This window comes from Rhinolophus sinicus, linkage group LG04 (genome assembly GCF_036562045.2).
Source record: "Rhinolophus sinicus isolate RSC01 linkage group LG04, ASM3656204v1, whole genome shotgun sequence".
Taxonomy (NCBI): Eukaryota; Metazoa; Chordata; class Mammalia; order Chiroptera; family Rhinolophidae; genus Rhinolophus; species Rhinolophus sinicus.
The window spans coordinates 65,006,246-65,033,951 of NC_133754.1; the positions used below are offsets into that span (position 1 = coordinate 65,006,246).

The following is a 27,706-nucleotide window of genomic DNA, read 5'->3' on the forward strand; positions in this document are numbered from 1 at the left end:
TCAGGATCTTAATTTTAAATGGGTACAATAATAACAGTATTCATTTTCTTATATTTACAAGATAACTTGAAATTAATAGAGCACGTCGGAAATGTTAATTATATTCAAATTAAGTTTGGTCTTTTAACTTTGAAAAAAAGGTGACAACACTACTTTTCTTTTAAAAGATACAACTTCAGAAATGACCGAATATCCAATTCTGAAACCTGATTAAGTTGATCACTCACCTACCAAGTAGCTGCCCACTGTATACATACAGTGCCTTATTTTCAGAAGATCAAATATGTTCAATGTTCCACTAAGAGTAATTTACAGTTACATGATTTGAATAAAATGCCTTTTTTTTTTGTTTCCATTTAATTTTTTCCAGCAAGGCTATTGTTTAAAAGAAGTAATTTCTGAATATTGGCCTTTCCGGTATAACGGGATTTTATTAATATGGAGACAGTGCTCTTCACTAACTGGACCTATGGAGTCAATATGAAAATGCTTTTCTGAATACTAATGATACTTTTATGTGTCATCCAAGCCATGTAACAAATTACCTCTTTAAGTGCAGATGCACTCTTTCAAAACCATATTCATTCTAAGCAGCTCACCTTTGTTTGTTGTTCCTTGTTTTCACCTTATACCCAACTTCATTTGCTTCTCTCCACGCATCCTCAGACTGAACACTTACAGTCTGCAGATGCTTTGTTCTGTTCCTACAGCCTGGAGAAACCTCTCCTGCCTCCCTCCGTCATTCCTCCCCTTCTTTTTAGGAAGCGACCACTGTCCCTTACTGGGTCTCCTCCCCCATCTGTTTTAGCCTCTTTCTATAGCATTCCATGATTACCACTATTGTATAATTTAAAACTGACTCTTATAACTGTTTACATTTCTCTCCCCTCTGGAGAGCAGGGAGCATGTCATGTTCACCACTGTGTATCTAGCATCTAGCAGAGGTCCTGATACACAGCAGCTTGTCCAATAAAAGTCAAAATTTCCCATCCACCCGCCTACTGCCCCAACCTGTCCGGCCACTTTTAACAGGGCCTGCTACCAATACTGACTGTGATTTCTGCTCTTCTCTGTCACAGCCCACCCACTTCACTCACCCAGCCAGAGGGGATTCTCTCCCTTCTGCAAAGCCAAATTCACCTCCTCAGAGCTAATGCAGAAGTTCTCAGGGTTTCCTCCTCTTTTCAATACCCATGTCACTTGGTGTCAGTAAGCTACAATTTAGCACTTAGTTTTATTGTCTGATAGACATGCTAGATAGTTCATCTCCCTCATTAAATCTTGACATGATAAAGTAGAATTTATCTCAGTATAACTGATAAGTTTCTAAAAGACCGTATTTGTAAATCAATGGGCTCCTTAACAATTTTCAGCTCCCCAGCCCAACTGTATTTCAGCACATGATTGATGGAATGCCTATGTTTTATAGAAGTCTGAACTAGACAATCTCTATACAATCTTCTGACCCCTAGGTGTAAAGATTCTTCCATTTCTGCACACTCCTAGCATACACCCTTTCATGTGGACTTAAATATTACTGATGTCATTTGACAGCCACATAGAAATGTATGCAACTTTACCCTACATGTGCAGACAAGTCAGTTTAATTGATAAAAAACAAAATGAACACTAAAATTTATCTAAAAGTACTTTTTCTTGTTAAACTTCTCTATAAGAATTATACTTATTTTTTCCAATTTGCTCTATCTCCTCTGTGCCCCACATGTACACATTATTAAACAAGAATGTTTTCCATTTTTAAAGATGGCAGGAGGCATTAAGGGATCCAAGAAACAGATTTCTGTTCCAGCTTAGTCTTACTAGGTGTGCGATTCAAGACAAGACATAACACTTTTTTGACCACTGATTTCTTAATCCGAAAAATTAGAGTTACCATGTGCAGTTCAACTGCCCTTACAACCTATAGGAATGTTGCAAAAAAATAAATAAAAAGTTACGTTTAAAATTACAATGTCACTTTACAGTATTATTTTTTGTATCTTTGAAGTACCACCTGTTACAGAAAGTAATACCCATGTTTTCCCTCACAGTTAATTATACTTCCAAATCAAGAGATCTTGCTGACACAATAACAAGAATACGGTAGTTAATAAAACAAATGGAAAAAATCCCTAATTATGGTTATTATAGAAATTAAATAATTTGGCAAGATTAAATTAAATTTTCATTGCAATCACTCTGCTTTCACTTGCTCAGAAGTGTGTGACAACTTTTTGGTCGATGTCCTAGAAAATCTAAGTACAGGAGGGAGATTCATTTGCTGTTGCTTCTGTTATCATACCTGGGATTTCACTGGAACACTCCAGAGTGGGAAGAAAAAAAAAAAGTAATCTTTAAGCTTGGAACCACTATTCTACATGTGACATTTACTGAAGGACTGTTTCCAAGCAAAAATAAAAAATATATCTCTCTTGCCTAATTTCAGAATGTTATTTGATACTAGAAGAAAATTTTCTTAAATAAGGAAATAAGAAATATGAAGAGTGTAGAGATAATAAAGGAGCATCATTTTACAGTAGATACAGAACATACCTACCAAGATGTTATAGGAATCACATAAAGCCCCTCCAAATATGGAACTTCTCAAGGAGGGCAGGAAAATTTAAGATTCTTGCTACCTATCCATGGTTACCTGATTTTTAATATGCTATGGTGGTGCTGTAGAGTAATAGGCTTGTCAGTTAAAAATTCTTATCAGAATTTTAGCTTCTTACTTGAATATAGTTCAAATTCAACTGATTACCTCCTAACTCTTTCCATAAATCTAGGTATTTATTGAGCTTTATGTTGAAGTAGGGATTTTGATTGTGTAAGGCACTGGTACTCTAAACAACATTTGCTTTATTTTGAAGAAACTGGATTTTAGGATCTAACGATTACTATTACAACAGCTACCATTAATGCTATCTTCCTTTGTCTCTCTGTCTCCCCCAGCCCAGCCTACAGCTCTTTCCATAGCCATCCTTTCCTTTCCTCATCCAGAAGTTGTAAGAATCAGAAACTTCAAATTCTTTCTTACATAATGACACCATTTCTGATTATATAATGAAAAATGTTTTCATTTATTGTATATCATATTTATTGATAGTATATATTAGACTGTAAGCAATTTTTATATTTCATATCATTCTATTACTAGGCATTGCCTCTGCTGTTACATGCATTAACTTACCCTGGTTTTTTTTGTATCTTGATGTTTTGTGGTTTGTTCTTTCGTTTTAATTCACTTCCATTCTTGAACCATTTGAATCTGAGAGAGGAATATTCAGAACTGGTCTCACACCGAAGCACTAGTTTAGAGCCTGCAGCAGACTCCTGGCTTTTCATCTCTTTCAATCTTGGAGGCAAGGCTGAAAAGAGAAAGAAAAAAGTTTTGATCACCTGGTAATCTTTCAAAGAGAAACATTCATTTTGGTGGCACCTGATCAAGACACCAAAGGTTTTACTACCCGATAAATAAAAACGGGTGTTTGGGGAGAGTCAACCAAAATGTATCTCAACTTTGAGAAGAATAAAATACCCATATAAAATATACTGTGGGGCGGGGAGGAGGGAGCCTAGATTATAAAATTATTCTTTAAAACATATTCTAGATAGTTACTTTCTCAATCATTACATTCTTTGATACCATCAAAAATCCTGAACAGTGGTCATTTCAAAGAACTGAAACTTATGTTGATTGAAGGAGGGAGTATGTAACTGGGCCATTATTTCTAAAGCATGTTCGCATCCCAGATCACAATTGATCTTCATCACAATTCTGAGAGTAGGTACAACAGGCATCATATCTGTTTTTTAAAATGGGGAAGTTTAATTTCAGAGACAGGTAACTGACTGACTTATCCATGGTTAAAGCATTCTGGAGAGTCAGAGTTAGACTATTCTATCATCAGAGGTGGCCCAACTTACAAACAAAAATGTTACAATATCTGGGATTTGCTTGAAAATAAAATGGTGGTGGGCATAAAAATGAAATACATTTCCCAAGAAGTTGATCACTGTAGAAGTTAGGCAATAGGTACACATGGTGGTATGTTATAGAATTCTATACAGTATTTCCAACTTTTTCATAATAAAAGTTTGGTTTTTTTTTACAGCACAGTGAATGGATTTTCCTCTATACAAAATACTTCACTGAATCAACATCACAGAACCTGAGCTCTCAACAACTCTGTTTCCACTGAGTATTACAAAAGCCAACTACAAAGACTACTTCTGCTCCAGTTCAGAAATTAACAGCAAATCTCAGGAAAAAAATTTTAAAAATCCAGGCAAATGAGACTGTACGTCCCTGATGCAGTGCGCAATTATTCACTGGGTATGGCAATCAACACTCCAAGGACAGCAATCAGAGCCACGTTAGACACAGGAAAAAGAGCACCTTTCCTACTTGGGGTATGTTTGTTTTTGTACAACTCTGCCCTTACCAAGTAAATCAAGAATATGTCAGGAGTGAGCATACAAAGCTTCCAATAAACCATAGTGAAAACCATTAGAATGCTGTGATTTCTCAGCAATGATCCCACAATTACGTGTTCCTCTTTTTATTTATTTGGATGCTGGGAGATGAGGGGAGCATCAGGCAGTCATACGGGGACACAGTGGCAAGTTAGAAAACTTATTTCAGCTGTTTTTAGCCTTTGATACCTGACAGCTTTGTCTGACAGCTTGAAATTAAGATTTACTTCCTGAACAGCTTTCATGGAAGTCTTCGTTTTAAGATGTGGTTCATGACTCTCTGATTTGGAGGTTTTTAAAAACAGACTCAATTCTCATCAATCTGGAAGAGTGTCTGTATAGTCCTATTAACTCTTTAAGATCATTTTCAATTTTGTCAGCCCAGTGAAGAGTTTTAAAGAAACAAGTTTCGGGGGAGCTAAACGGCACCAAAGAAACTAGCTTACATATAGTAGGAAAAATAAGTTACCTCACTATTTTATGTACAGACTAAAGAAATAAATTTGAATTTCTGTTTCGTTTTGTTTTCACTGAATCTTAAATTTAACTTGGTACACAACCCAAACTCTCAAGGTTTATTCCCTTGCCTCTGAGCAAAATGTTCTAAACATAATTATTTCAGATATCCTTAACTCTTAAGAAGCACCATGTTCCCTCACTCACCACTCCTCACATGTGTTTAGCAATATAATCTGAACACAAATCTCTTTAGTTTGACTAAACAATTTTGATGCCTTTTGCATCTTTTTCCTTCCTTTTCCCTCTTTCCATCCCCCCAACCCTCCTGTCTTCATTTATTTATTTTCTTTTTAAGAATCTTGATTTCAAACGTGAGAAAACATTCGAACCAATTCAAATTGAGGGATATTCTATAACACAACTGGTCTGGGCTTCAAAATGTCAACGTCATGAATGACAAAAGAAGAATGTGAAACTGATCTAGATTAAGGAGAGTAAAGAGATATGACCAAAAAATGCAGTGTGGATCTTGCTTCATGGAAAAAAGTAGTTATAAAGGATATTATTGAGCTACTAGGAAAATCTGAATAAAGGTATCAAAATTCAATTTCTCAACTGAGATCACTGCATTGTGGTTATGCAGAAAAATGTCCTGTTCTTTGTGGCATCTGCTGAAGTACTTAGGGGTGAAATGTCATGATGTATACAACTAAATTTCAAATGAGTCAGCAAGTGAGGAAATACATGCGTACATATACACACAAACACACACAAAGGAAAAAAAAGGAGTCTTGGTTTCTCTTTTTTTACTACTTTTTTCTTCTGGTCTTTCAGCTGTTAAATAAAAGGCTCAGGCTTACAGTAAGTACTTTTAAAGACTTGGTTAAGTCTGCAGTCATAAAGGAGATTCTTGGGAATATTTGCATTATAATTTACAAACGGAGCTCTTAAGACTACATCTCCATTTAAAATATCTTGAGTGGTATGGCACTGACATCATCATATGATTCGACGTCATTAACCATGTCTTTGGGGTTCAATCCCACTAGGTCCTTTGGTGGGAGGAAAATAATCTAACTACTCTACCAAGTACTTTCTAATACTCAGGTATTTAGAAGGCCAGGATCGTTCCTAAACTTGGGGTTAATTATTGTAACTGAGTACTTGGATTTTAAAACTGCAAAAAAATTTTACCTGACATTCAATTCTTGTCTCAGGGTAAATGGGCTGTTATTTAAAAATTGGTTGAAGGCAAACACAATGAGAAGTTAATGCTCAAATGTAGTAAGTGTTCTGAGAATCTTCGGCATGATTTAATTGTAGTTGGTCTACCACAGTTCAAAATTTTACTTTCAGTGTGTTTCTGGAAAGGCAGTAGTTCCACACCCTGAAATAATTTAATGATAGAGCAACTTTTAAGCAGTCTTTGCCCCAATCTATTTCCAACCTGCTTGACATTAATATGAACGTATCCGCACCCTTAAAAACGCATCAACAGAGACAGACAGTCAAGTGCAAAGAAGAGGAGTCTTTTAAAGTAAAAACTAAAAACCCTGAGAACAATGCCACACGTTACAGGCGCTTGTTTTTATAGGTTTAAGTGTTCTAAGTGCTTTTAAAAGATCACAAATACACTCTTCTGACTCTAACTCAGTGCAAGTAGGTATACAAGGTATACAAAGTCTATTTTTGCACTTCTTTCTTATTTGATATGTCACATAATGTAAAAAAAAAAAATCATGGCAGTAATCCAAAAAGATTTACTTTACATTCTGAGTACACAAAATTTTAAGGCAATATGTTCATTTATTCCAATAATTTAATGTGTGAATAAATTATTTCTGATAAAAGTGAAATAAATGTGTATAAAGAAGCATTCATCTAAGCAATCCTCTTGTTTTAATGGTCTACTGCGCACTTATTGTTAAAATATATTCAGTGCAGCTATATCAAATGTTATACTATATTGTTAAGAACAGGAAACTAATTTTAGCATGTGTATGCCACTGAGATATGCTGATAGCATGTGACACTAGATAAGGCATGGTTTCTGTTCTTTAAAGGATCTGACAATGCAAAGTTAGCTCATATCATTACTCTCCATGTTTGACTGCAGCTAATCTGAAGAGCCTGAACACACTGAACAAATTAAACAGGAAACCTGCAAAATATTATCAAATAACTGTGAGCCTTCCGCTGTGATCCCAGTGAAGTCTTCCCCACTTAAAACCTTTTAAAAGCCTGACATCACACACGTGCAGACCTCACAGTGAAAATTGGTGACTGACAATTATGTTAGTTAATGAAAGCCACACTGATATCATTAATCAGTCCTCTCCGCAGAAGGATGTCTTTTTCTTACCGTCATGTTAGAAGGTAAATAAATTACTGAGGAAAGTCTCCAAAACTTCTTTACCGATCATATTTCTCCCTCATTGTATTATCTTATGAGGAAGATTATGGTCACGCACAGAGTGGATGAAGTTTATGCTTTGCCATCTGGTCTTCTCTTCTGAGCCAGACTCACAAGTTTGACTATAAAAGGGAAAATTTAGCTTATCAGACTAAAATTTGTAAATATTAATATAGCTGTATAAAAGGCAGCAGGTTCTTGTGGCAATGGCATTTCAGAATACACCAACGTTTAAAACCACTGCTACCAATGCAGTGAGTGATCTTATGTTACCTTCAGAACCATCCAACAAAGACACCATGTGTTGCTACCTGTGGTGACTTGGTGCTCTCACTGCCCCATGCTCCAGCTGAATCATCCTTCAGATAGATTGTTCCTGACTCTGGTTAACTAGAGTTCCCTGTGAACAAAAATGGGACTGTTCTTCGTCTCTGTCTATTTAGCAAGAATGAGATAAAACACGTGGGTGTCTTTATTTGAAAGAAAGTCACTATAAAATGTAGGACTTTATTATAAAATATTCTCAAGCTGTATCTGTATCATTGGCAACAAACTAAACCCAACCAGGAAAAACACTGGGAATATGCTACAAAGTATGGTTAAGACAGCTGGACTCCAGAAACACCATTTTAGTAGTTCTATGTCCAACCCCCTATACAGTGCAAGAACGTGTACTTGTACTGAGTAATCCCTTTATGAGCAAATGGAATAATCCTCATAGCATATGCATAGAACATGACATTATAGAACATAAGACAATAAAATTGGGAGCAATATGTCAGCATTTGACTTCTAATGTCACAACAGTAGTGCCTCTACAGACAAAAATGGCTTCTTACTAGTGTTAACTTGGATTCCCCAAACACATCACCTTCCATTGGTGGGGATTTTTACACTTGGACAAGCTCAGAGTTTCACTTCTCACAGTCAAGGGCTACAAGTTGACTGAAACAGTATGATTCTTGTAAATGCTCTATTTGAGGGTTTGAGCCACAATCAGCCCAGACAACAGCCATGCTTAAAACTAGGCTTATTCTAAGGCCATAGAAAATGGATAATCACTAATTCTACATCTGAATACCACACCCAACAGGCTGCAGTGGAAAAGCACATGTGCAGAAAGAGGACCATTTAAGGAATGTATCTCTACCAAACCCAGGAGGGATAAGAACAGTTATTAGTAGGTGATACCATCCCTAACTGGAGGCTTACATAGTGGTGATAGTGGTGGTGGTGTGTGACTATTTTGATTGTCACTACATTCAAATACTCAAATGTCTAAATTTATTAGATGGAAGATATACGGGATCCCAGGGGCCTACCACAAAGTAGGACCTCAAGTGTTTGCTGAGAGAATAAGTAGGCGGAAGTATCTAGAAGATACTGACGAAGAAAAGACCCAGGTCCAAAAATTATTCCCGAGGCCACACCTACCTTCTCAAAAGACTTTTCTTTGTTTGAGATCAAAGGCCCCCATGACATTTTTTGTTTTAATGCATTTCACTGGATTAGGACACTTATACTCTCTGCCATATGACACTAAGGAAAAGGAAAGGTAAATCTAACTGGAAAATCATCAAATACATAGTACTGTCTTTACTTTGGAATGTTTATGTTCTCCTATATTTCTCTTATCTGGTCATAACTGTCAGAGTCTTCTCAACTTGGACCCCACCTTAGTTAAGACCTCAGTCATTGCAGCCATGTTCCTTCCTGTCTCATTTAGTGCATCTTACCGCAGTCTCCCCACAGAGGTCAGGCTCTTCTTCCATTTTAGCAAGAGGAGCACACACATTATAATATTATCTCCTCTGCCTTCACATCAAAGTTGATCATCTTCATTGATTGACCTCAGTCTCCAAGGTCAAAGTTTGTGCCCTATATTATTAAGTGTGCTCTTTTTTACTTATGGTCAACACATATCCCCAAATGTCACATTTGTGTCAAATTCCCTTTTTCCTGCAACAGCTCTTGTATGTATTTTATGTAAGGTGGATGATTTCTATGTCTATTTTACAGGTGAGGAAATCGAGGGTTATACCAGAAATTGCTCATGTCACAAGGCTAACAAGACTCAGACCTGGATTTAAACGTGAAACTTTTCTCTCCAGCAGGGTGTCTCTGTGCAGTTTGAAGTGGAGGTGAGAAAAGGGGAGGAGAACAGTAGACTAAAAATCTAGGAAAAATTATTCCATTTCATAGCCACTGTGGTACATATTTGTTTCTTATAAGATAAATAAACCATATCACCTTTCCACATATGTCTGTGAAAGATTTACAGCACTGTAAAATTCTACAAAGGAAAATAAGTGCAGATTTATTAGGTAAAACAATTTTTCAACCTGAAAATTGATATTATGTTTGTTGAAAATAGCAATCTTCCTCTGTTATATAGTTCGGTAGTTCTTTGCCCAATATTTCATAGGTTGAGGGCCAAACATAAAATTACAAAACTACTATAATAGCGTTCCCAAGGCCAATGAGGTCAAGTTAAAATGAGGTTCTCTTCCTCAGAAATTTAAAAAATAAACTCCTTTAGAATAATAATAGCTTATACTTATTGAGTACCTACTATATACCAGGCACTGTTCTGAGAACTTTATGTTCATTTACTCTTTCATGCTTTATAACAATGCTAGGAGATGTGTATTACCATCAGTATTCCAAATTTGCAGATGACCAAACAAAAACAGAGAAGTGAAACAACCTCCTATAGTCATACAAGGTCGGACAATTAAGTTTGCGAACTCATCCTAGAAAAAGTGCTGCATACCTCATTACTGAATATCACTGTGGTCACCTTCAAAGGACTACCTTTGGGAAGCTATGCATCAATGCCAGCATCTAGACCACCCTTCCAAACAACTTGAGGACTCTTTTTCTGGAATGGCCGTCAGAGCTCTCGTCATATTATCCTTGATATCCTGAATGTCAGCAAAATGTCTTCAATATTTCCTTTATCTTAAAGTAAAGAAAGAAGTCATTGGGGGCCAGATCAGCTGAGTAGGGAGGGTGTTCCAATACAGTTATTTGTTTACTGGCTAAAAACTCCCTCACAGACAGTGCCGTGTGAGCTGGTGCATTGTCGTGATGCAAGGGCCATGAATTGTTGGAGAAAAGTTCAGATTGTCTAACTTTTTCACGCAGCCTTTTCAGCACTTCCAAATAGTAAAGTTGGTTAACTGTTTGTCCAGTTGGTACAAATTCATAAAGAATAATCCCCCTGATATCAAAAAAGGTTATCAACATCGTTGCAACACGTCCACAGACTTAACTGTCATAGCTCGTACAGCTGGTGTATTGTGGCACCAGTATCTGGACCGAGGGAGTCTGACTCCAGAGCTCCTGTCTTGACTACTAGGGTGTAAACCAAATTCTTTGCTATGCTGAATATATTTATGGTTCAAATGTAAGATTTGTTTTACTGATATATCATTAGTGACTATATTTTCCTGATAAAATGTGGCATACACCACACAACGGATCATTTCTACACATATTCCAAGTGCAAAAAACAGTCTGGGAGAGAAAGTAGATATGAAAATTGCTGAATTTGCTGAGTTACTCTGATGATTTATGGGGAAATAAAACAAGACAGAATACTTGAAATTGGTATTATACCAAAAAAAATAAAATAAAAAAAGTTTCGAACTGTGCAGTTGTCTGTCATCCACCAAGTGCCACAAGAATGAACCTCGTCATATCTGACTCCTGTGAGTGAGCCCCCATGTGAGGATACAGCTACGAGAGGGTCTTAACAGATTAACATTGTTCTGTCAAGATACAAAGCAGCACACCGTGACAGTGGACTAGAGTACATCACAGAACAGTTGTCAGCAGCTTCCAGGTAAATGCTCAGTAGGGCTGCCTAATTAATGCTGTCACCAGAGCTGCACACAATTATAAGAACATCTCACTCGTGAACATAAAGACGTTGTCTTGCAAGCTTCATTTAAGGTCATCAATACCCAGAGTTAAAATGGATCAATTACAGTTTGACTTAATTGATATGTCACAAATTTTATTTGATATAAACGTGATCTTTTCTGTTGTTGAAAAGCAGCGTTGCATTTTGTTTTGTTTTGTTTTTTTCATTTGTTTTACCTATCCGCCATATTCACCTCCAATGTCATTTAAATAGAGAAATGGAGAAATATCTAGTTAATGAAAATTTGATATTTTTTCTTATTATAATGGGTTTTTTCTCTTTTGATGTGTTATTACTTAAGTAAATTAAACACATTATCATGACCTTGATGTGTTAATAATATTTGTCTTCATACTGATGATTTCTTTGTTCAAACTGAATTATAATCATTTAATTACCTGATGTCACTAAAATTCTCTTTTTCATTTGAAGAAAGGACTTTAGACATTCTGAACTGGATAAAGTTCCCAGATAAGATGAGTTAGCACTTGATTATAACTAGTTTTAAACAACGATAGCTACATTAAAACTTTGTAGTATTGCACATAAATGAACAAAACCCCTGAATAACCTACCAAGATTGGTTCCCCATGATCTATTTTTCACATAGCCATTTAAAACTTTTCCTTCTGTGAAGAAGAAAAATTGTTAGCTGTTGCCACGCAGCAGCTTACCCGTCTGTCTCCTTGTACCTGCCCCTAAAGTAAGGACAGTCTGTGAGATGGATCCTTTCAGGGACTTTGCTTCACCTTTGTGCTTACACCTTATGCCTCCCTGTTTGGCTTCAGAAAGATGGCTGGTCAGCCAATGACAAGTAAGATTCCCCACGGGGGAGGGGGCAACTCAAGCCAGGTGCAGTTGAGTGGGGACCAACAGGAGAAGCCATGGGGTTCATAGAGGTGGGCACAGCCCCCCCCCCCCCCAGGCTAAGGAGAGCCTTTCCCTCTGTGGCAGCATTCCTTCCCACAACCTGCAAGGGAAGAGATTCAGTGATGTGCTCTCCATCTATTCATATGCATAAAGGCTTTGTCCTTTGGGGAAATACATACATCCTGAGACTTATGGTTCAGCTGCCTGCAGGCAAAGGTGATTGGCTTGACTCAGTTTCCTATTATAGTGTATGGGATTCACTGATCTTGAGATTGACAAGCTTTATCTCCTTTACTTCCCCACCTAACTAATAAAAGCTAATGTGTAGGCCTGATTCTGCACCCTGCCCAGCCCAGTCCTTGAGGCTGCAGGTCCCTTGGCCCCCACTTCACTCTATTCATGGCGACTGTCTTTCCTAACCCTGCGCTGCCCTCCTCGCTCCCCCAACCCTTGTTGTGCAGATGCGACAGTTAGCAGAACTAATCATGAAATAAATGTGTCTTTTCAGGCCCTCTAAAATCAGTTTCTTTGTTATGTAGACAGGTCAACTTTCCTGTACCATAGTTTTCTGGTTTCCCTTTTTTTCCCAGATATCTAACTAATTAAATCAAATGACACTAAAAGGCACATGCCAGAATTGAAAGGAGGCTTCTCAACTCACTGAGGCCTACCAGATCAAACTTCTCTCTGCTCTGCTTATTCCAGTTTTAAATAACCAACTTTGCACACCTTCTCATTAAAGCTTGTGTGGCTCTTTGCATTTTAAAGCAGGTCCATAGACAACCTAACAATTGAACCTCATCATTTTACTTCTACCCCATAGGAAAGACCAAGGAAGACAAGTCTCTTGTCTTAAGGTTCCCAGTGTCATGCATTTCTTGAAGAGGCGGAAAATGACCAAAATCAAGTTAAACAGACTGTTCATAGTAAGACAATCTAAGTTCCATCACTGCTCATCTAAAGCAATCTAGTTCTGTGACCTACCTAACAGAGCTACAAGGCTATATGCTTCCTGGCACAGTCCACGAAGTCAAACTCTAAGATTAGAGCCAAAGCAGTCTAGTTTCAGACAACACACAAAAAGAAATCACAATAAGCCTTAGAATTCAGTTTCCCTTATTTTATATAAAAACAAATTCATTAAAGCATCTTTTGAAAGTAAAAGTGTAAAAGTGAGCTGCTTCCCATATATTCTGAGATAATCCATCTGTTCCTAAATTGCGATAAAATTTTCTCAGCACAGATTTACAAATATTACACAAAAGAAACCTAAATGAAGCTTACTTAGCATGTCAACATGTAGCTTTCATTTCCTCCACAGAGAAACTGGCAGGGCACTAGAAATATCTTTGTTTTGTTTATCTTTATTTAGAAAGAAGTTTAATTAGATTCTTGCTAATAGTTTGTAGTCCAGGAATTAAATTACTAAACTCCACATGTAAAATCCTGCATTTCTTCCTCTAGCTTTTGTTTGATAGTCTCTATTAACGATAAGAATGGGAAGCAGCCAACATGCGGTCTGAGAGCTTGTTTGGTCTGTGGGTCTAGGGAGTCACATTATTACCCTGAACCTCAATAATCTTGTGCATAAAAAGCAGGGGGAGTAGCATCTGCCTTACCTCTTTCACACAGTTGTGAAGATGTAATTGAAAAATGGTAGTGAAACATTTTGCATCTTTAAAAAAATTAGTTATCATTATTATTTAATGCTGATTGGACTGCCGTTAGCTATAAATCACCTGAAAAGCCAGAAAATACTAGGTCATATATTTCAGATGGTACAACATTACATAACACCCAAAAAACTGCATACAGTTTCGGTCATTCCTCATGACAAAAAAAAGAAAAAAACAAAACAAAAACAGCTACATAGAATCCTAAAGACTGACACAAGGGTGGCCAAGAAAGGAAAGCAATGGTCTTTAAAGTCATAAAAATGTTAGATTCACAGACTACTACAATGAGTGAAAAACCCTCAAAGCATGAAGCTAGTCGTTTTACAATGAAAAAGGAAGTGAAGGTTTGCACAATAAGAAGTATAATTTGGAAAAATGCTTATTCTGGGAGGCTATACAGGACAATGACTCAGGGAGCAGCACATAGCAGGAAAAGATGGGCTTTGGAGTCAAGCAGGCCCAGGTTCCAACTCCAACTTGACTCAATCTTGTATCTTATGTGAGCCTCAGCTCCTCATCTGCAAGGTGGGTTTACGCTTACACAGTACAGAGTGAGAAAATCAATGTGACTCTGTCATGTCCTTTGAACACTGTCAAACACACAATGACACAACATTAGTAACAGCTTTTTAAAAAGAGATTCATAAGAAATTAATTACATTCATGAATAGAACCGAACATGTTATTCATGGAAGCTAAAATATAGAACATTCAGGCATGGATTAATAAAGCCACCTTCAGAGAATGCAACTTTCACCATTAGTGACTTACTCTGGGCTGACTCCAATGTCATTTCTTATACTGAGCCTACTGTTTATAAAACATTTTCATACATGACATCATTTCAGCATTAAAAATTGTACTCAAGATGGTGAAAACTGACTAAGGTCAGTAGTTTAGATAATAGTATTACACCAACATTAATTTTTAATTTTGATCAATATATCAAGAAAATGGGGAGCTGGATAAAGGGCACGTGGAAACTCTGTCCTATCTTTGCAACTCTTCTATAAATCCAAATTATCCCCCTCCCCCCCAACATACTCAAGATAACTAGCCCAATTTACATATTTTTTGAATGGTAAGTTAAGTGTCCCTCTTTTGTGTTCCCCCCATAAAACCATTACTATTCCACTTAGTACAACACATTTTATCTTTAGAGGTGTTTGCTTCACTCAGGAGACAAAAGGCTCCTTTAAGTCAGGAGCTTTTTCCTTTTGATTTCTCTTTTATCCTAGTAGTAATTAACACAGCGATAAATCATATTTGCTGAATGAATAAAGAAATAAAGTTAATCTGTGATTCAAATACTCCATATCAAATGAGCCACTAGTTTTTCTTCAATGCACATTTACGTAAAAACACATTGGCTTTATCAGGGTTATTACTACCTTTCTTACTCATATTAACCTATTATATGGTCTTTTCTTTGCCGAACATATTTAAATATTCTTTATGGAAAAGAACTTCTGGAATCCAGCTATTATCCAGATTCTGGCTCATTCATACAGATAACTGGCTTTATTCTCTTAGCTGTTTCTTGATTTCCATTCTTACTACAAAATTGTTGTCTCTATTAAATGGAGACCATTGTTTTAAATACTCAAGATACAGACGTGAATAAGAAACAACAAGATCCCTACTGTCCTGGAGCTTACATCCTGTGATGGGGTGGGAGCAGAGGGAGAATCTATTAACCAATTAGACCGTATATGATTTGTGAAATAAATTCTTTATTTTTATAATCTAAGAGCACTAAAAATGGTTGAGCTAGCTATATCCTTTCTACTCAGTCATGCAATACAGCCTTCTTTTCTATTTAAATTGAGACTCTAAGAATTGATCATAAAATCTATATATAACCAATTAAAATTAATCAGTTAAACACTGCTCAATTGGTAAAATGGTGTTTTGAAAGGTTTTATTCATGTAAAAATGTATTTTTTAAGTTTTTTTTACCTTTATTAAATGTATTGGAGTGACACTGGTTAGTAAAATTATATAGGTTTCAAGTGTACACTTCCATAATACATCATCTATATATTGCATCGTGTGTTCTCCAGCCAGAGAACAAACTACTTTCTTACTAAAAACAACTATTTATCAGTTAGCTTCCTCTGCATAAATTTATTTTCTCAACTCTTCATCATACTATGTTACACTTTTATCATTTTAGGACTAAATATGAGTTGTGAAGTAACACTGGTTGAAAGCTGGAGTCATACAGACCTAAATTCAAGTTCTACTCTGCCATATACCAGTGATACAACCTTGGGGAAACCATTAAAATTCTCTAGGTCTCAGTTTCCTAAAATATAAAATGAGATTATAATAGAATCTACCTCACAGGGCTGTTAAAAGGAGTAAACAAAATTAGGCATTTAAAGCACTTAGTAGTCAGTGTGTATCACATGGGAAGCCCTAAACAAATGCTCATATCTATACTTATTAGATTGCTGTTTAAGTCCTTGGTAAGTTTTAGCAGTTTATAACGCTTTCTTTCTAAATTAATATAAAGTTTTGGAAGTGGCAGTGCACTTAGAACTGAGACCAATGAGAGCACATTCATTTCTGTGGTGGGCAGAAGGATGACTCCCCAAAATATCTGAATCCTAATCCCTAGAACCTGTGAATATGTTGCCTCACATGTCAAAAGGGACTTTGCAGATGGGACTAAGGAAAGGGCTTGAAATAAGGAGATTATGCAGTATTATCCAGTGTACACAATCTAATCATGTAAAACCTTGAAGGTAGATAATCTTTCCCTGGTGTATTTAGTCAAAGAAGAATGGTCAAAGATGAAATGTTGCTGGCTTTGAAGTCAGAAAAAGGGGTCCCTGAGCCAAGAAATGTGGGCAGCTCCTGGAAGCTGGAAAAGCCAAGAAAATGGATTCTTTCCTAGAACCTCCAGAAGGAAACGCAGCCCTGCCAATGCTATGATTTTAGCCCAGTGAGACATGTCTTGGAATTCTAACCTATACAATTCTAATAAATGTGTGTTGATTTGAGCATCTAAGTTAATCACAATTTGTTACAGGAACAATAGAAAACTAATACAATTCCCATAAAGAAATCAATTTTGATGATTTTCTAATATTAAGAACTGTGGAACTGAATCTCATGGAATGATGTATAGGACCTAAGTGTATAAAAACAGATAAAACAGGATGAGTAGAACCACTCGCTATGAACCACTTCACCCTTCATATCCTCCTATTCAGGGTCCAAGAGAAAGCTCCACACCAAAGAAATCATAGACCCCAAGGAACAGAGGTTGGAAACCATTAGGAGTTCAGGAACTGAAGTTCAACCCCAGAGACTGACCCCAACCAGGTGTGCTCCCAAAAAGGATTCTCAGTCTCTAGCATCAGTTTTCTATTCATAAACTGAAGAGGTTGGGTCATCATTCAGAGCCATTAAGCTCCAAAGTGAGTCATGCAGACCTTTTCTTCTACTTTTTGTACATTGTGTTTCAGGGTTTTATGAGCAGAGAGATGCCAACCTAATTTTTATATTTAAACATGATTCATGAATACTAGCATCCCAATGGCAACTATATACAAAAAAAAAAAAAAAAAGGAAAGGAATTTTATAAAGTTTTCTAAGACTTTCAAGAACCCAAACCTAAATGTTAGTAGAAATGTGCTTAAATTTGATAGTTAAGATAACTAAATAAAATGAATTATTTTTCTAGTGGCTTTACTATTTAAGTAGCAGTATTTTTTTCTTGATGTTTGGAAAATATAATCATTTAGGAATTTTAATAAACAAAAATTTATACAAAATCCTCAAAAAAAAGACTTTACAGGTTAAGATTATCTTCATGTGTGGGTTGATGTCTGATGAAATCTATTACCTGGGAAATCATACACCTTAGTTCTATGACCTAATTTCTGTTTCTAAGGAAAGCTATTTATTGCATAACATTGGTATACCTTAAATATCTTACATAACACAGGGAAAATTGTGAAATGGGGCCAAAACTGTGCAGTGAACCTACTGAACAATGATCTGTAGAAGGGGAAAAATCATCCTGAAATACGTTAAAAGCTATAGAAATCTGACACTTAAGAAGTTACCCTACATCAAGCTCAGAGAAAAGTTATGAAGGCCATTCCTAAGCAACTGTAGTATCAACACTTGGAGAAAAAACCATCGGCAATGCAGTGGATGACTTTGATTTAAACATTAAAAAGTACCTTGAGAACTCAAATTTTAAGAATTTTACCATGATGGTAACAAAGGAAAAAAGAGGAAGCAAAATTTCTATAGTGGTTCTGCTACAGCACATGTTACGTAATAAGTAGGTCCTAAGTAGGGACATGAGATCAGCTCATTCATGATTTGAAGCATTAAGGAATAAGCGTTCTTCTGATTAAAGTGATAGTATTAATAATACACGAAGATCTTATGGAAAAAAGCTGATATCGTACAGACTTGTATTGCAAGTCATGCCTGGTTTAGTGGCTTCAAGAATTGCTACATTTTCCACTATGTTAAGCTATCTGGAGAAGCTGATGGTACAGATGAAAAAGCTCCAAATATATTTCCCCATTTTTGTAAGAAGTGCTATAATGATGGTATGTATCACTCTTAAAAAAAATTGATAAAGAAGTTAATACTGATCTCTGCTAGAAGAGAATGCCCTCAAGGACCAAGGTCTACAAAATAAGTACCAGTTTCAAGAGTTAAGGGAATAACTATTCAACCAAGTTGCTAAGGACAAATATTATTGGAGCTGTAACTGTGCTATAGTTTCTTATCAAGATCATTTTTATTCTTGGTGGTGCTCCATTTACAGTTCCATAAGTTTCGAGTACTCTTCACCTAGCCCTACTTTTCCCAAAAGCCCCACTATTTTTAGTGTGCAACTTTGCAAAGTGAGGTTGTTTTTTTCTTTTTTTCCAGGAACACAAACATGGAGTTAAAGCAGAAATATCTGTAAGTAGAACAGAGAGCTCTCAGGGGTCCTGCAGACCAACTCCCCCAGGCCAGAGGTTATCAAACCTTGGGTACATATAAGTCACCTGGGAATGTTTACCAAAATGTATTTGAAATACTCATAGACTCCATCAAAACACTGTGATTCATAGAGTCATAGAAAAGCCTAAGAATGTGCTCTTTCAAAAAACATCCCAGATGATTCTGATACAGATGGTCTTGGGCACAACATTTTCATAAAAGGTTACAATGTTCTGGGAGTGAGGTGAGAGAGGGACAGTTTGGCCACTCCATTAAGTCTTTCCAGTAAAGACATTGTTTCCTGAATGCTTAAAGTTTATCGTCCTAGATAAATTAAAGAGAGTTAAGACAATTTCTCTTCTGGAGACATTCAGAATGTTATAGAAAGAGACATGTAAATTATGAGAATTACATTCTTCTAAGAAGCACTATAATGGGTGGCATCTACTTAGTTACTTTCAAAGCTCAAATTCTAACCCTTCATATCCAAAATAACAGTTAACTATGAGTCAGTGCTGGGTTTAAAAATAAAATGTTTTAAATAAAAGAGGAGAGAAAATGAGAGGACGAGAATCAAATATTTAAAAAAATTCTCCTGAACTAGATACCTGAATGCACCTTTATGTTTTATGAGAGGGAGACTATTCTCTATGTAAGTGCACAATACTTTCATAATTTCACAATGTTTAAACAACGGATTTAAAGTATATTATGTTAATTAAGAACATATTTAGCTTGGAGAGTTCATATGGGGGTTGCTTAAAAATATTTTTTCTCTAATCCTTAAAGCTGTACAAAAGAAAGAAATAAAAAACTTTAAATTTGTGCTTTCTCTAAGGTGAGTATATGCTTTTCTATGGCTCTAGTGAATCACAGTCTTTTGATGGAGTCTATAAGTATTTCAAATTCATTTTGGTAAATATGCCCAGGTGACTTATATGTACCCAAGGTTTGAAAACCCCTGGCCTGGGGCAGGGAGGCTTTGTAGGACCCTTTATAGAGTTGAATGATGACATACAGAGATGGTAGTTAAGAACTATAAAAGGTACAAGAACTTCTCATTCCCAGACCTAGTTTAACCTTCATTAGAACACTCAAGCACTACCTTACTGTCACCATTTAATCTTTACAAGAATAGTACCTGTAAGTCTTCTCTTTCTACCTCTCTCCTAGGCAAACATGAGCATCAATACCTGTGTGGATGTAAGTACCTCCAGCCTAGATCTCTCCTTTGACATCTAGACCTTTGTTAGTGTTGCTTATCTCAAAAAATGGCACAAATATCCATTCAGTTGAGCAAATCTAAAATTTCGTTTTTCTCATCTACTCATGCCCTATATGCAGTCCACTACAAAATTCAGTCAATTTTACTAGCACCCTTCCACCCCACAGCCCCATCCCCAAACCTCCTGGAAAGGAAATTCTGAAGTAGAAATTGGGCAATGAATAGAGCCAATGAACTAGAAATGAGTCAACTCTAAAGCAATCACAAAAGTAGGAAAGAGGGGAAAGAAGAAGTGAGCCAACCACAAGAGCAATTAAACACCAACTGAAATAAAACATGCATCCTAGGAAAGGGGGAAGTAACCAGAAAAGAACTGTTCTCATGAAGGATGGAAATGACCATCATGGATGTCCATGACAGAGAGGCAGATCCAACCAGTATGAACATTAAGGTAAAAGGTCCACAGTGCAACCTGGGGAAGGTTTAGAGACTGGAGTTGGGAGAAGAAATATCCATGGATGAGGAGTAAGGGAAAGGATTTATAATCTTCTATTTACCTTTATTCTACATTTGGCTTTGGATTTGTAGGTTCACTTCTGTTCCTGAGCCATCTTGTTTTCCTTAAAAATATAAAACTCCATGACTTAAAGGTTGGAGCATAATTGGTTCTCTCATAATTGTCATTCTGAACAGAATTCAAGGTTCAGCGATCCTGTGTACAAATGCGAGAGCCGCGGGTGGCAGACTTGTAGTAGAAACTGTCTACAATAAAGAACACTCAGTGATCTGCTCACTACTGAATTTGAGATTTCTTAGAACTATATTTGAGTAAATTTATCAAAAGCCTTTTGAAGGCCTAATGAAAACTCTATGAGAAATCAGATCCTAAGAAAAAGATAGAACTGGCTAGAGAACAACATAAACGATGCCAGTTAAAGAAAATTAAAATGATTTTCTTTGCTACAGTAAATAGTAAGGATATATATTTTATGGCGGAATATTGAGATAACAACTTTTCAGGGGATGTCACAGAGCAAAGAGGTAGGCAAAATATAGCCCTCAGGCCAAATTCTGCTCACCATCTGTTTTATAAATAAAGTTTTATTAGAACACAGTCATATTCATGTTTGTAAATTGTGTATAGCTGCTTTCATGCTAAACTGTGAAGTTGGCTCTTCACAAAGTATACCGAGTGGAATGTCCAAAATATTATATGTGAACCCGAATGGAACTAGCTCCTCATCCAGATAAGCAGAGGAACCTATGATATACTTACGATAAATGCTGGCATAACCTAGTTCAGACAAAAACTGCTTTCAAATGTAAGTGGAATATATCTAATAAAAAGGAATGGTGGGAAAATCAACCTCAAAGTAAAAAAATAAATGTTACAAATTTGTGAATTAACTTTATTTGATATATATTTATTTGGTGTACATAATTTTATTTGACAATGATTTGCTACCTAGAAAAAGAGGGGGACTAGTTCATCCAAACCCTTACTGATAGAAAACCCGGTGAGCATAGTTTTCAGAAAGAAAATGAGGTCTGCGGAATGTAAAATTAGAGGTATAATCATGAAATGTCTTGCCCATTTATTTAGAATCTGAACAACTACATCTACCCAACAGAGAAAAATTCTGATATTACTCAATTATTAATTTATAAAATCTTCTATCTTGTTTAAATTTGATAAGTTATGGCATTATGCCTCTAATGGCTGTCAATGATTTTCAACTATAGTCAAGAAGACGAGGATGAGATATAAATCTAAGTTAGAATAATACATTGTAGTTAAGCAGGAACTTTTCCAAGATTTCACAGTGACAATGGGATATTATTTTAGAAAAAAATGAATGTTTGCCATAATGAATCAAATCTGAATGGTAAGAATATTAACAGACTCTTTAAGCTACAACTTAGAGACTTAATTCTGTACCTTGCGTATGCTGTATGGATGACATTTTGTCCAATTTGTTCCTGGAGGGCTCTGAAATCATTTACATTGTTTACAAAATTTTGCTGAGTTTTTATAAAGGGGATTATCAGGAAAAAAGTAAGTGACTTCAAAACCCAAAATTGAGAAGTTGAGGAAACTAGATTGTAGAAAGACTAGGGAAGTGCGTCACATGTTGTAAGTATTTCTAACATGTGTTGCAATTGTTTCTTTGAAACAGGGAAATGAGAATTATAGAAATGGATTGGGATAAAATACTTTAGGACAAAAGTCAGAAGAAAGACAAATTATAAAATTCATACAACATAAGAATATAGAAAAGATGAAAGATAAAAATGAACATAAAAGAAAAAGGGCTACTAATGAGCTGCATATAAAAATCACATGTGTTTTGGAATTAGATAGTTCAGAGACTGAAGTCCAGCGCAGTACCTAGTTTTACGGCCACATGTATATTTGCGGCCATAAAAAATAGACATATATGGTTATCGCATATAATTATTTATTAACTGAATTGTATTACCATGGAATTTATTTCTAGCTATCCCTTTTAAGTGGAAGCAAAGGAATCTAAGACTTACATATGAAGGCTGAAATGAGAAGGTGGGGAGACACTGAGGCAGGACCCAAGCAGGAAGAAGATACAAGTCAGAACTTTGATGATAAGACCTGAAAGTCAACATGCTGTTGACTTTCATCCATGCTGTAAAATCATGATGGTATTGACTACCCAAATATAGGGCCAGCGCTTCAGCGAGCAGGTGGTGCTGCAAATCTCCTTGTACGCACATTACTTACAACAGAGTAAAATGAATTTATAGGCATCTCAAACTGCAAAGGAACCAAGATACTAAAATATTTCTAGTGAGTATAGGATGCTAAATAGAATTAATAATAGAGCCCAGCATCCATTCTTGCTAGTTTCAAATGTTGATGTCATTGTTATATCTTTAAATACCACTGTCTTTATTGTTTTATTTTATTGTCCATAAAAATTTTTATAAAGGCTATGACAAGTTCACTCCTACCTTCAATCCTCTTGACCCAAGTTTCCCACCATAGGTTTTTCCAGCACCTAACAAGTCATAGCTCACGTATATGTCTATCTAGGCCCTGTCCATACATTCACTTACAAACATACTCTTCTCTCATATGCAGTAAGCAATAACAAAAGCACTTTCCAGGGATTTGGTTCAAAGATTAACTTTCTGGACATGATGAGCTAATTAACATTGATATAGATCACCTACATTCGTGTACTTTACCAATACCCTATAATCATAATTCATATTAGCATAATTACCTGACCATTGATTATTGAAAGTTCCAAAGTCATCAATACTTCAGTTACAAATATGACACTTTCTCTTAAAGAAAGGTTTCTTTCAAAACAAGGGTTGATACCCAGGGCTTTCTCACTAATTCTTAAGTTGACTGAGAAATTTACAGCAATGATGTGATCTTTGAAAATACTCTGGTTGAGATTTATTTATCTTATAAAGCTTAATAATAAAATGGAACAAAATACTTATTTATAAATTCTCATTTAAGATTTTTTCTAATGAGCTGAATAAAATTTAAGTAGTGGGTAACAAAAAATTTAGAGGCAAGGCCTACTCTTTTTTTAATTAAATTTATTGGGGTGACAATAGTTAGTAAAATTACATAGGTCTCAAGTGTACAATTTTATATTGCGTCACCTATATATCACATTGTCACAAAATGTGGTAGGCCTACTCTTCTTGGAATTTATGTATATAAATAAGATTTTCTTTAAAAAGTACTCCATATCATCATTAGGATATAGATTACTTATTCCTCATGGGTTAGAATCATATCAATTCCCGATTGTTTATTTCCAGCACCCAGCACAGTACAAGAAACATATTAGTTGCTTAATAATTATTTGTTGAATAAATGAATGTACAAACATCCTGTAATAAATCAGTGATTTGACACAAGCTTGTCTTCCTGATGAATTATGAAAGTCATAAGAAAATGAACCTGAGAACTATAACATTAAAACATAGAAAACGAGTAAATGAGAAAAGAAAGGGTAAAATGCTTCACCTGCAATGATAACAGTTTTCACATAATTTTCCTGACAGATATCAAACATGATGAGTCCTCTGTAAAATGTTTTCTTTTTTAAAGGGGAAAATAGAAACAAAACAAATAATACGATTATAGTTTTCTATTGAAGCCTTCTTGATCTAGATAAACTCACTATTCCTTTAACTATAGTATTGTTATAGTAACTGAGCCATGAAAAACACTGTGCGCGCACACACACACACACACACGCACACACAGCACATCTTTGCCAATTTTGGTCTTTAAGTATACTTATATTACTTCCATAGGGTCCTGTGAAAGGCATTTTTTCCTTTGTTAAGGATTCTCATCCCCGCTTCTATGTCACATGGCTCTTGGATGGATTACTCATGTGCATATTTATCATCTGTTGGTTTCTCTTTAATTTCCTCTCCTAACAAGATGTTGCCTGCATGTGACAATTTGTTTGGACCCATCTGCTGGAACTGTATAATCATAGCAGTCTCTCAGACATGGATATTATTTTCAAAGAACTCTTTTGACTTATTCAGACACACAAACTTTTCTATTGAACAGGGATCTTCACAAGCACGGCCCTCAAACATCGTGGACCATGAGAATCACCTGACGGGCTTGTTAAAACACAGGCTGCTGGGCCTCCTCCCAGCGTGTCCGATTCAGGAGGTCTGGGGTGAGGCCAGACGACTGCATTGCCAACAAGGTTTCAAGTGCTGCTGCTGCTGCTGCTGCTGCTCCAGAGACTAAACCAGGCTCTCTACATTCAGAGGAATGAGAATAAAACAGATAACACAGAACTACGTAATGACAAGCTGTGAACAATCACTGATGTTAAAAATATACATGATTACGAACAGAATAGTGGCAGCTAATCTTAATTTCCTAACATTACAGAACAGGGGATTGAGGGGGATGCCTAAAAGACATGAAGGCTATTCCTTTGATGAAACTTGGACACACATAGCCACACCCCGAATTCTGTTTGACATGTATTTTCTGGAGTACCAGGAGAACTGCTGCATTTTGCAGAATGAGAGGGGCTTTGCAGATGACCTTTATGTGGCTATTACCTTGAGTATATTTCTAGAATATGAACAATAGGTAATAGATGGCAATGCAGTGAACTGCATGAATAATTAATTGTCAAGGTTAACTTGAGAGAAGAGGCCATGAGTTCCACGAGTAACCACTACTCAGATACTTTCATTCGTTTGACATCTACTGGGAGTCTTTTACAAGCTGAAACTGTGTTGAGATATTGAAAAATCTCCTTGTCAGAAGAGGAACAGGTCATTGAAAAATAGATTTTTTAAAAAATGTATAATAAGCAAGAAGTATCACAACAGAGATATAGAAGATACGGTACCATGGATACATAAAGGAAGATGAACTAATCACGCAAGAGTCTAGAAAAGTTCTATAGAGAAGGGACATCAGTTAAATTTCAAAGAAAAGTAAGAAGGGATAGTTAGGAAACAGGAGAAGGACATGCCATGAAGAAGCAACCACATGCTCACAGGCACAAAACTATAAACCCACACTGCTCTTAGGGGGACAGTGAGCTCACTGCGGCTGAAGCACAAGTATGTGGTTGGACAGAGAGTGACAGGAAAAAAGCCTGACAATGCCTGGGGCCAGATGATCCTTTGAGGGGCCTTGTAGTGCCAACCTTAGGAATGTCAAGTTCTATCTGTAGGTGAAGGGAGTTGAGATTGCTGTTAACACAAAGAGCTGTCATGGTCCAATTCAAATTTTAGATGGTAACTCCCTCAGCAGCACAGAGAATGAACAGGAAGTGGGGAGTGGGTGAAGGGAAAAGCTGGAGGAAATTAGCCAACTTGTAATGAGCCAAGCAAGAGCTAAGGCAGAGGGGGTGTTGGTGGAGAGCAGAGATCTTCCTTGAGCAGCATTTCTGAGGTACCATGGAGAGGACTTGGTCAACAGTCAGGCAGGGGACTGCCACAGAAAGAAGAGTTAACTAACTTTATTCACTTGGTCTATTCAATTTGTCAATCCATTCTTCTGTTTGATATTTACTGAGCTCTGATTATATTTAAGGCACAGTTCTAAATAAGTATAGCTATGTAAGACACACACTCTGCCAGCAAGATGCGTACAGTCCAATTTCACCTTAACTTCTAGCCATGCTCTTGCCCAGAGAGAAACATTCTCAGAAAAATTCTCAAAAAGACCGCAAGTTGCTCCAGGTAGGGCATTTTGCTGAGATGATTACAAAGTTGAACAAAGGGAGTACTCCCTTGATTTTCTGTTTGGGCACCGGGTAAGGATGAAATCGAAGGAGGACAAAGATGGAGAAGACACAGATGATACAGCCACGGGGCATTTGCAAGCCCTCCAAAATGCAACAACTACATGTCAAAGGAAGATACAGCCTACCCTCCAGTAATAAAGTAAAAAGTCTTCTTAGCCACAATATAGATTAAGAATGGCTTCCTCCTACACACACACAAAGTTCATACCTAGAATGTGCTTCAACCAACATTGTCAGGCACTAGAGGTAAAACGAAAAAGAAGGTAAGTAACCCTAGAAAATGCTACAGAACTGGACTAAAATAAAATAAGCAGAAGGTGTGAGGAAAACCTTGTCTCAAATGGCACTACCAATTACCCTTCATCCTTTTGGACCCTGACTTACAAAGTTCCAAATCATCCTTCCAACCATCAGAGCATCTCTTATGAAATGTCTCATGGTGCTCTAACTTCTATCATTTAGTGGTTGGACATATTTCTAAAGCATATTCCTATCATCTATCATTTGGTAATACTTGAGATTTTAAAAATAAGCATAATGATTTAAAATTTCTGCATCTCAAATTTGACTTAGGAATTGTGGGTATGCCAATGCAACGTCCAAATTCCACAGCACAAAGCAGAAAAAGCTCAAAGCGGTTCACTGAGTTAGCATTCTCTTGAAGACAAAAGTGATAACAGCTCACTTGGAGGAAACTTCAGTATTAAAACAAGCACTTGGAGATTTATGTTGTATTCTGAACATGCAGGAGCAATTGTCAAGAGAGAACAGACTCTATTACAAATACTAAGTGATTCCGGAGCAGTTAGTGAGCCATTCCATCCCCTTCATATCCTAAAACACATTATTTTTTTTTTCTTTAATAATACTTAAGCATTATGAATAATGGAAACACCTGGAGTTGATTTTAACACTACTTTGCTAGCCCAGGGTATTGTCCAAATCTTGTCAGGCTAAATCTCACCCTTGACCTGCCAAATATGATTATCAGAGTCCAGTCACTTCTCCATGTCCTGCAGCTGTTCTCTTTTCCCCACTATCCCTTCCTAAACGTCAGAGCTACTTCTCTGCCCAGAACTTGAAAGCAGTGAGAGCACACATTGCCAGTTCAAGTTGGAAAAACAATTTCTTCAATTAAAACTGAAAAGCAAAGATGCTTGTATTTACTCCTGCTAACTATTAGTGCATGCAGTACATGTGCCTCAAGAACTTTACAGGGCACTTTCACTGGTGCTGGTCTGAAGCAGTCCCTGCTGGAGGGAAACAATAGCAACTTCCGAGTGCTACTGCAATAGAACACAATAGCTTATTAAAAAGAAGTGAGGGGGGCCGGCCCGGTGGCTCAGGCGGTTAGAGCTCCATGCTCCTAACTCCAAAGGCTGCTGAAGGCTG

The 27,706-nt window shown here is 36.6% G+C and overlaps 1 protein-coding gene across 10 annotated transcripts in view; it reads right to left on the reverse strand.

The window, feature by feature from the left end:
• Positions 1-27,706, reverse strand: part of NRG1 (neuregulin 1) — a 977,086-nt gene that overhangs the window by 158,576 nt on the left and 790,804 nt on the right. For all 10 annotated transcript variants that reach the window (XM_074329678.1, XM_074329679.1, XM_074329680.1 and 7 more), the window contains exon 2: positions 3,194-3,371. In XM_074329678.1, coding sequence (XP_074185779.1) covers positions 3,194-3,371 — 178 coding nt within the window. The remainder of the gene's footprint in view (positions 1-3,193; positions 3,372-27,706) is intronic.